This window comes from Gouania willdenowi, chromosome 4 (genome assembly GCF_900634775.1).
Source record: "Gouania willdenowi chromosome 4, fGouWil2.1, whole genome shotgun sequence".
NCBI classification, from domain to species: domain Eukaryota; kingdom Metazoa; phylum Chordata; class Actinopteri; order Blenniiformes; family Gobiesocidae; genus Gouania; species Gouania willdenowi.
In genome coordinates this window covers 17,699,348-17,710,776 of record NC_041047.1, presented here as the reverse complement: position 1 = coordinate 17,710,776, position 11,429 = coordinate 17,699,348, and the positions used below count along the sequence as shown (strand labels likewise).

General features: G+C 34.4%; 1 protein-coding gene across 1 annotated transcript; it reads left to right on the top strand.

Moving 5' to 3' along the window:
* The first annotated feature begins 7,078 nt into the window (after positions 1-7,078).
* On the top strand, positions 7,079-9,163 carry LOC114462029 (leucine-rich repeat-containing protein 15-like). The gene has a single exon (XM_028444583.1). It carries the CDS (start codon positions 7,154-7,156, stop codon positions 9,161-9,163), a length of 2,010 nt encoding a protein of 669 aa, XP_028300384.1. The 5' UTR covers positions 7,079-7,153.
* Positions 9,164-11,429: the final 2,266 nt, after the last annotated feature.

The window sequence follows — 11,429 nt, the reverse complement described above, 5'->3', positions numbered from 1 at the left end:
AATGACATTTTTATTCAACAACAGTTTTTACTTTATAATCCTTTAAACACGTTTTTATTTTATTAAGATCATGATTACTATAATTATAATTTTAGTTATACTTTTTTCTTATGTAAAGCGCATTGAATTAAGGAAAGGAAAATTGAATAGAATTGTGTATGGAATGCACAAATACATTTCCCTTCCCTAGATGCAGCTTTTGTATGTCCTCACAAATTAAAATTAACATTTCTTATGTTGAATGCTACTTTTCTAGTTGGTAAGACTGGTTTTTTTTCTCATATTTGAAATATTTGAAATTACATTTGCTTTATTTAATCTGCCTTATGTAATATTCATATTTTATAAGATACTGGATTTTATTTCTTTATTTACTTGACTCCAAAATGATTGCCTGGATTACATCACACTGAGTGGAATTACTTTATATGATGCATTAAGGTTACAGATCAAATTTGAATCACTCTAACAAATCTTTTTATTGATATTCTGATTCATTGGGATGCACCTGCTCTAGAATAATTGCCATCGCAAATCAAGTCTAACACCAATGATGTTATAATAATCTGCATTGTTTCATGTTTTAAACACTTCTCCCCCTAGGCGGAGGTGCTCACCGATAGATAATCTGTAAGAGACACTATGGGAAAGTTTTGTGCTGTCACATCTATGCATGCTTGAAGGTAATTTATAGTGGAGGAGTCTTGAAAGAATTTGTCTGAGTAGAATTTAAATAAATTGGCATTTCATTTTTTGCATTCTGGTCCAAAAACTCCAAACAGCCTTCTTGTGTAGCTGGTGTCAGAGAAATGGACCTTAAAGCTTTCAGAATGAGCTTAGTTTTAAATAAAGTGTTTCTGAAAGCTTTATTTTTTTTAATTTTTTGTTTTCTATGCCAGTACTATCTTTTTTTAAAGCTATTTGTTTAAATGGTCAGAGGGAGCAGCTCTTAACCTGCATTGCCTATATTTCTGTGATGAGTTCTCAACAAACAATGGCTAATTTATGAAATTGATTTGTTTTCAGATTTAAATAGAAATCGATCCTATGATCCAGGATGGATATAGAGGTTACATTTCATCAACAACTAACCAGAAGGTTTAGTAAGAAGAAAAACAACAACAATGCATTGGTGCTTCTAAACCTATTCCACTAATTTGTACTTGATCTACAGTATGTTGCATTTGTGTAACTGTAAAAAGGAGATTTCTTTCATTTATTTATGTATTTTTTTGTAGTATTGACTCTAATTCTAACCGTGAGTTTGACTATAATATTGTTCAGCTATTTGTTTAATATCATAAGTCCAAAACTTGTTTTCAATGGGCTCTCCTCACACACTGAAAATAGTGCACCAGTATGTTTGATACTGTTGTGTGGAAAGGATGGTCTTCTTGGTTGTGTTAATGTGATTGCTCCCTCTAGTGTTCAATAGTCAAACTTGCATTTTTATTTATTTATTTATTATTATTTTTATTTTTTTGCTAAGTCTGTAAGATGTATTTGCTGTCTTTTTAACGGTGGTGATCAAAATCTATATCTGAGTGCCAGCTCAAATATTTTTTTACTGCATTTTATCTGAACAAGATTTAAATCTGACAAAATGAAACTATAGTTGTTTAAGACTGTGCGTTGCTTTAGTTTGAAAAATAATAATAATTAAAACATTTAAAAAATGTCTTTTTAATATGTAATTTAAATTCATTTATTTTTTTTAAATTTATTTTATTTATTTATTTATTTTTTATCAATTACTAGATATTTCAGGTGACCCCACGTGGGGTCCCGAATCCAAGGTTGAAAAACATTGGTCTATACTTTATCCATACTTAGTTTGTAGGGTTAATTAATGCAATAATAGACCATTTGTTTGATATAAAACAATAAAACAATGTGTCAATATATAACAATATTACTTGTACTACATGTATTTATTCATTCTATATTATTATTATTATTATTATTATTATTATTATTATTATTATTAATAATAATAATAATAATAATAATAATAATAATAATAATAATAAACTGTTTCTATTTTTCACAACATCCACCAAGTCAAATACCTTGTTTTGTGAAAAATCTCTACTTGATAACAAAACGTTTCTCTGTTTATTCTTACATGCTTTCTATTTCTATTTCTATTTCTATTTCTATTTCTATTTCTATTTCTATTTCTATTTCAAATGTGGCGTGTATTCAACAAATACAGTAAATAACTACATTGTGTCACTGAGGAAACTTTACTTTTATCCGCAGCTAAATTTAGCAAATGCTGACATTCTGGTTTTCCCTCACGCTGCAAAGGCTAAACAAACACAGCTCTGACAGAGTTATGACATGTGATTTCACTGATGGACGCAGGAGACGACAGTGACCTGAAAGGTGCTGGGTGTTTTGCTTTGGTCTCATTGATGGATGTTCCTTCAAATTCAAATCCGTCCTGAAGCCAAGATTGAGTAGCTCATACCTGGCTATGGTGCACTTAAGGACTGAATCAATTTACCTTCCTCTCCGTCCCCACGCCAACACACTCTCATGTATTTATTTAAAGAAGCAATTAATGTAAAAGAAAAAGACCTGCAAGTGCCAAGAACATCTAATTCTGGTCCCCCCATAACCAGTAGATTGATTGATCGCATCCTCTCAGGTTGATATGCTCGTGTCATAGTGATGTAGGGTTACCAGCCTTGGCTGCCACGTCAGATCATCGTATTTCATCCAGACACTTTGTGGTCCAAGCGAAAAGATGTTGTATTGGCGGACGTCATGTTGACTAGCTGTTGATTTAATACGTAAAAGGCGTTTGGCTCCTCCTACCACGCTATGAAAGTATAAATATATAGACATGATAGACACAAAAGGAGTAGATTTCTTATCTCGCCTGAAGCAAGGTTCATCTTGAAGAGTTTGAGGACTTATCTAAGGAATCATGGATAGAGTTGCAGTTCCGAACTACTGTTTCGGACTAATGGGTTTGTTCCTGCTGCAGGGCGTGCTTAGTGTTGAAGGGAGGGCCATATTTTATCCTGGTGAGTATGCAAGAAAAATAATAAACTCAGCTAATATGAAATCAAAATGCTCCATGCTTAATTCTCCACCATAAATTTCCAAAGCAACGACTGCATCTTGTAATTAGACAATGTGTAGAATGCTTATGTCAAAACCTGGATCGAGTTCTTCTGCATAAAGTTGCTTCATCCTTAACTATGCTTTCCCCCTCCCTTTTTTTTGTTTTTTGTTTTCCAGGAAACCACATTTTTAATTCCAAAGAAGACACAAACCCTCAAAGCAAGCTTTTGGCACTATTACTACACAAAGGCTTAGATCCCCTTGAAAAGGACGATGGTATTGGTGAGATATGATAAAGATCATCCTATGACAATGAATGTAAATCCAAATTTTGCTGACAGAATTTTTGATTTGCAGGAATTGAGCTTGTCAACACTTTAGCAGAGCTTGAAGAGGTACGGTTTTTTGTGATTTTAACAAACATGAGATTGTGAGTTCATACGTAAACAGATGAGTAGTCAGTAAATGATTTGAATCTTGATGCAGAGGATTGAGTAAATTATCGCTTTCTCGGGGGAAGGCGTTTATGATGACAGTAAATTGTCTCATTTTTTTTTTTAAATATCTGTGTTTGAATAGCTTCGTGCTCTGAAAGACGATCTTGAATTTAAAAGGAAGATGACAGCAAACACTGCGGAAGAAAAATCTATAACCGGGAAACGTGGCGAACGTAAGTGAGAATATTAACACACAAATGACAAATCCAAACCAATATTCTGTTATTTTATTCCTCTCTTTTCTTCTCTCTCATTGCTGATTGCCTCTCCACTCGTTTCAAGCTTGCTTTTGGAAGTATTGTGTCTGAGATGGATTCAAGAGAAGATAAAACTGCTTCGTAATATTGCTGCAAAGCCCAATTTAGCCTTAAACCTCACACCAGAAATACCAACACACTGTATATATTCTAGCAATACAGATATATACCATGTTAAACATCTCATTTCCTGTGTTCTGACTTGACATGAATAATCTAATGGTGGGACTCTACACCTTCAATTTCAAACTGTGTCACTCCCATGCTGGAAATTCTTTAGGGTCAAGATTAAAAACGTAATCGACTGCAAAGATGTACCTGTCCTGTTTGCTTGTCACGTGTGTGAAAAACTGACCATAACATTTTCTCAAGCACTGCCAGTAAACATCTCATCTGTCACTCTCTTTTTTTTTTTTTTTTTTTTTAAATTCTAGATTTGCACTGCTGTTAGCGCAATGATGTAAATAAAGTTGTCAATCCCTGCTTTTTTCTTTACAATTTCTTGATTGAGTATCTAGGTTTGATAAAGCATTGGAAATAAGTCTGTGATGAAGCTTTTATTAAAACTACATTTTCACCACGTGAAGAACATTTCTGCTAAATATGATAAAATCCAATACAAATAAGTTATTTTTATACGTAAAAGGTAAAGCTAGATCACTGGGCTTTAAAACTAGCCTCAAAAATATCATATAACAAAGTGTAAACTAGGGCCGGGCGATATATCGTGATTCGAGATATATCGAGTTTTCTATTTTGGCGATGTAGAAAATGACAATGTCACCTATATCAAGATATATCTATTTTTTTTTTTTTTTTTACATACAATCACACAGCACAAATCACATCATACAAGTATTTAATATTATTCATAGAGTACAGTCAAACATTGTCCTTCTTTACTATTTTAACATATTTATGAGATATATAATTTTATAGTTTATTTTGTATTAAAATATTAATTATAGGAGTTGTTGCATTAAAAGCACATTTAGATGGAGTGCGTCCTATAACCCAGACCTTCCCCTAAACATCCACACGACAGAACTCACTCACATGTGCTGTCCCTTAGAGGAGAAAAGACTCAACTGGAACATGTTGTGCAGCTGTTTGTTAATAAATATGCCTGTGTGGCATTTTTCATCAGCAAATTTAACCCAGAAATGTCTTTCTGGTAAGATTATTGAGTTAAAAATATCAACATTTATATTGTATATCGTCATTTTGAGAAAAAATATTGAGATATGAGTTTTGGTCCATATCTCCCAGCCCTAGTGTAAACACTTGATTTGTATACCATAAATCACCAGATACAATACCATCTAGGCAAACATAAACATATATAACTGGTGTAATGTGACAAAATGATAGAGGTGTGAATTTAATCAGCTTTAGGGATTATTCAGCTGTTAAAATTAGAATATGACATTGTATATAATGAAAGCAAAATATAAATAACAATAATCACATTACTCAAACACCTGCACAATACAGCAATATGTTTCATCATTATGAAATCAGATGATATCTTGGAAAATGGTATTTACTGGTATAGTGTTTAAAGCTGATCTGTTTCCTGGAAAAGCCTGTGGTTTCATCACATGTGAAGTTGGCACGTACTCTCCTTGCTTATCTTTGATATTTGAGATGATCCATGGGTGTTAGTTTTCCTTCGCTTTAAATAAAAACAGTAATACAATAGGAAAGATGTTCTGTAGAATCATTGCCGTGACTCACCATAAGCCCTTTTTAACTTCCTTCATAAACAGGACTTATCAGTTTCTGTTCAGTCCAGTAACTGGAAGCATCAGGATGTCAAGATAAGTTCAGAGGAAATGAACCAGCATTTTCACTTTGTCACTTTGCATTGTGGCTGTCATGGTGATGGTCACATTCCGGTGCTGGCAGTGATGAGAAGAATCCTCAAGAGTGGTGAGATGTTGGGAAAAGTGAGAGTAAAATAAACATTTAAAAATGTAGGAAAAGGCATGCATGCCAGCATACCGGGGTTGGGGTCAATTACATTTTTCAGTTACAATTGCATTTTCAATTACCTATATTCAATTACAATTCAATTACGATAACAGTGACAAGCATTTTTTCCCATTTAATTCTCAAAAAGTCAATTACAATTAAATTCTCAATTACTTAATTTCAATTACAACTAATCACAGTTACTGAGCCTGAAATAAATAACCTAATAAAAGTTAACCTTCCTCTTGTGTTAGCTTTCTGTTAGCATTTCTCATGATAACAGGTCCTAAATCAGCTTTAAAATACACTAAAAACAAATATCTATCAACTAATTTCTTTCTTTTCTATTGGTTACGTTGATTGTCTTCCTTATCAATGAAAATATAGGATTTCATATTTTTGGTGTGAATATCTGAGCTTTTTCTGTCAGTATACCCCTTGATTTATATATTTTTTTAAATAGTAAAATGTGGGAAAGCTTGATATGAAACATATTTTATTAATTGTTAACTACATACGTGCAGAACTGTATATTGAAATGTGACATGGTTCACCAGTATTGCGTCAATTATAATTAACAATTTTTAAAGAATTTTCATTGCAATTACATTTACAAAGTCAATTATCTAAACGTAATTACAATTACGACAGCAACACATTTTTAAAATTACAATTTTAATTTAACTACGCCATAATTGTAATTAATTATCATTTACACAATTACAATTATAATTGACCCCAACCCTGCAGCACGCACACAGAAACAGGGTGTTGGATAACTTTGCACCACTGTTAGGATAATACCAATAGGAAACAGGAATAAGTTGGAAGTTAAAGTTGGACACAAGGTTTTTTTATATATATTTTTAGATTTAGGCCACCTGATCATCACTGAGCTGGTCATGATCAGGTGATGTCAGAATATCTTTAAATTAAGAAGTGAGTGGATCCAATTCATACTATGGGTGACTATTGATTTTGAGTAGAAATTTACTTTTTAGTTAACTACTACTTTGTACTTACTCTAAAATGAGAACTGGCACCTTGCATGGCAGCTTTACGATCATTAAGTATGCACACTAACCTACTCAATATACAGTAAGTTCAATCAGTTGACTATTTGAGGTTGATGATTGGTCGAAATGATGCTACTGACATATGGGCGGGCTTTATGGAGAAGCAGTTCTAGTGGGCATCTTAATGACAGCAAAGAAGAGAATAGCAGCAGAGGCCAGAAGCTGGCAGTCAATTATGGACTCTTACTTCAAAGGCAAGTACAACCTGTATATAATTTCCTTTTAATTGATTTGTATTAGAAAAAGTTCAATAATTTGACATTTAATAAATATTATGATGAATATTATAATTCCCTCCCAATTAACTAAATATATAGTAAAAATAGAATTGTGTGTTAGATTATTGTTCAGATCACTAAAGCATGTCTTTGTCTTCACAGAGACTCTATGGATGGTAGTTATTTTCTTCACACTGCCCCATCGTACCTACTCAATGATTTGCCCGGCTAGCTGCATGTGTAGCTCTGCTGGTAAAGTAGAGTGCGTTGGGTTAACCATTACAGATGTACCACGCCCGTTACCTGTCCAAACTAATCGACTTGAGCTTGATAAAACAAACATGAATGTGATAAATGAGCACAGTCTGGCCAACCTCACGCTGTTATTACGTTTCAGTTTGACTCGTAGCCATCTACACACTATCCATCCTAGAGCTTTTCACGCTGCTCAACAGCTAAAGTCAATCAAGCTGTCGTTCAATCAAGATCTGCCCACCCTCCCTGTTGGAGTGTTTAGTTCTCTTACCTCTCTGGAGCAGCTACAATTAGATGGAAACAAATTATACAACATCACTTCTGACATGTTTGATGGCCTTGTTGGGTTGCTGGTTCTGGACCTAAGCCGAAATGGCCTCACCCACCTAACTCCAGGAGTTTTTGATATGATGACCAACCTAACTTTTCTGACCCTGGCCAGAAACTTTATCAAAACACTGCCTCCCAACATCTTTCACTCTTTGACCAACCTTCGTAGACTTGTACTGCACGACAATAATCTTGAGGTGCTTGAGCCTGGAATTTTTGATGCACTTGTCAACCTTGTGGACCTGAAAATCTACTCTAACAAGATTGCCAGCCTTCCACCCCAAATATTCTGGCCACTGAGGAACCTGCATAACCTGAGTCTGTCCTCCAATCAACTTCAGGAGGTGCCAAACAGGACCTTTTACCACATGCCCAAAATGACCAAGCTCACAATTTACGACAACCCTCTGTCATCGCTCCCAGATGAGCTGATGGGTCACATGCCAAATATAGCAGAATTCTATCTGTTTGGCACCAACCTTATCACTGTTCCAGGAAATTTGTTCACAAATATGTCGGGACTGGTAAGCCTGAAATTTCATCTAAATGACAGACTGAGCGATCTACCACCAGATCTCTTTTGCTGTCTGCCCTTCCTTCGTAATCTGTCCCTGAAATCCAACAGTCTCCATCATCTACATCCTCAGCAATTCTCCAATCTTACAACACTTGACACACTGTTCCTGAGTGACAATATGCTGGAAAATCTGCCAGAAAACATATTTTATGGCCTTCGAGGACTTAGGAGCGTTTATCTAAATAATAATCTCCTCAAGACTCTTCCAGGAGAAATTTTCTCATCAAATGATGCTTTGAATAATGTCAAACTGAGCGGCAACCCCTGGAACTGCACATGCTCTATCAGAGACATTGCAAGATGGATAAGGCTAAATGAGCATGTGGTTCTTGACAGGGTAGAAGTGATATGTCACAGTCCAGTCTACCAGCTGCTTCGACCCATTTCCTCTCTGCATGATGAAGAATTCAGCTTTTGTGATGATGACAAACAGCAGTTGCACAAGTCTTCAACTTATGGACCAACAACTCTTGTGTCCTCCACCAACACACCACTCAAAATTACAACATTACTCACCACCAAAAAGACCAATCAGCATGACTCATTTTCCACAGAAACCTCCTCTGTAATGTTGGTCACTTCAACAACCAAATCAACCTCAACTTATACAGAGACTTTCAACACTGCTCACTCTACTGAAGATGATGGCATGTCTCCACCATTTTACGACAATCTGGTGATTGAAGAAGGACCTAACTTTGTTCACCATAACATTTATGAAAGCTGGGTGTATGTGTGGTTTCTGCCCTCTAGTGCAGACTTTGTTGGGCTTCTCATGTTTTCTCACATTCTCCTTGTGGTCACTGGCTTGTTGCTCATCCTTGGTACCATGTACACCATGTGTAAACTTGGCAAGATCATGGATGATGTTAAAACTGAGATCATACAAATACAGAGACGATGATTTTTTTTTCTCAACAAAAAGATTGCTAAAGAGGTTCAACTTTCAGACCAAGAATTCTTGTCTGTACATAGATTTTTTAAGTTGGGAGGGGTTTAATCTTTACAGTGTTCTTGTGGCCAGTTTGACCCAAAACACAGGTTTGAGTAAGTGATAATGCTGTTCTTTCTTTTTTTTTTTTTTTTTTTTACAATAAGTCAGCTAATCATTATTATTATTATAACTTGTAAAGACTTTTTCTCCATACTTTTGAATAATAAATTGTTCATACAGCAACACATATATTGCCACAAATCACAATAACTCAGAATACTATCTAAAATGATGAGTGAAACCCTTTAATATCTCACCTCTTTAGTTTCTCTTATGAAAATGATTGGGCTGGTATTTTTGCAGTATGTGTATACATCTCCATGAACCAGGTTTGTTATACCCTGTTAATGATATGTTGTTACAACATTAATATATCACCATATAACCAAATATATATTATGGTCCAACTAGAACTGTTGCTATCTTATATTACCTTTTAAAGTTGATTGACTTTATATTTCTCACTTTATAGTTAATTTCTATTAACTGTTTTTCTGTAAGAGGAATGATATAAAGTTGACACATATTTTAAGAATGAAATGTGTTTCTCTCTCGTGGTCAAAAACTGTATCTTTAAATCTACTGACTGATTGTTTGATAGCATAAAAAAAGAACAACTGGTATTTTTAAAAACAATATTTCACTGCAGTTTGATAACAGTTTTGAATTTAATTGTACAAAATGAAAGTTGAAAACGGAGTGTTTTGTTGCTTTTTTTTTCCTTTGGCTTGTTTCTGTGAGTACTAACATTTCCAATAAACGTCTGAGAGTTTTCTTCAGCAGGCCTTCAACAACCCTGGTACCACCAGTTTGCAATTAAGATAACTCTCATAGGAAACGTCTATCTTCTATCTGCAAACATCTGGGCATCCATTTCCTCTTTGCAGTGAAGGGAAATGTGTTTTCCAAATGTAACAATTATAAGATAATGGAAAATTTACCCCATCCTCTTCATACTGTCCTTCAAAACAGGAAGACCAGTCATTCCTGATTCGGTTTTCACAATCAGTGCGCAACATGAGTTTTTTTTTTTTTTAAACCGCCTCTGTAATTTCACAAGCCTGTATTTTGAAATGTCCCCACTGTGATGTGGACACACAAGTTTCCTGTTTTAAAGTGTACTTTTTTTTATACAAGCAAGTGCTAAAAAGGTAACCCTTTCATTTATTGCACACAACATACTATATTAGCATTATGTACTCACTCATTGTTGTACATTTATGTATTTGCTCATGTTGAAATACATTTGTTTCAGACATTTACCTCTGAAGACTTCTTATTGCCAAGATGTTTTTGTAACAAATTATTGGATAAAGGTTTTAAAAAGAATTTTCCACGTTTGTCTCAATGTGTTATTGTTCCAAAGAATGGGTTTACCCTGCCTTACACCCCAATAAAGATTAGATAGGTTTCAACATCCTGTAACCATGGAACGGATGGACAGGAAAGCTTGTATGTTAAAATTGTTACTTTTTATTTGAGGGATTTATGAGAACTCCTATCAGTATTTCATTTTACAAAGCAAACCTTAAAGCTGGTAATCAAAATTCTTCACAAATATTTACAAAATGACAGTGAATGCCACAAATTCCAGGAAGAGTGTTTAGACAAACAAAAGGGAGTGAAGTGATGAACAGCAGCCAAGTTCATTGCTATGACAACATGTGATTAGATCCTTCCAGTTGGCTGAGCTCACACAACAGTGCAGCACACGCACGTGCACACACACACGCACACACACACACGAAGCTAATCCTCCATTGATGAGATATAACTGATGTAAATATTATCATGTGTGCTGAACATTTAAATAAAGAGTGGCTACTTGTGTACCAGCTTAATGGTTATGTGTTTGTGTCCCATTATCTGAGTTGGCAGGTTCTTATCAGTATGTATGAAGTTTCTACATCCATGTATGTTGGACAGATGGTTGGTGTAATTTTCTGCTTACCTGAAGATTTCATGACTGAATCAAAAAAATGATAAAAAAGTCTAAAAAAAGTCAACAACAACAACAAAAGCTTAAATGACAATAGATGAAAACCAATTAGTTAAATTGACCGTTCGATGTCTTGTTTAAAAGAGAAAACAAAGATTATAATAAAAGCAGTAATTTCTGTATAAACTTAAAGAAACTTGTGTGTTAAAAGAGAAATATCTCACTAACTTTCTGTTC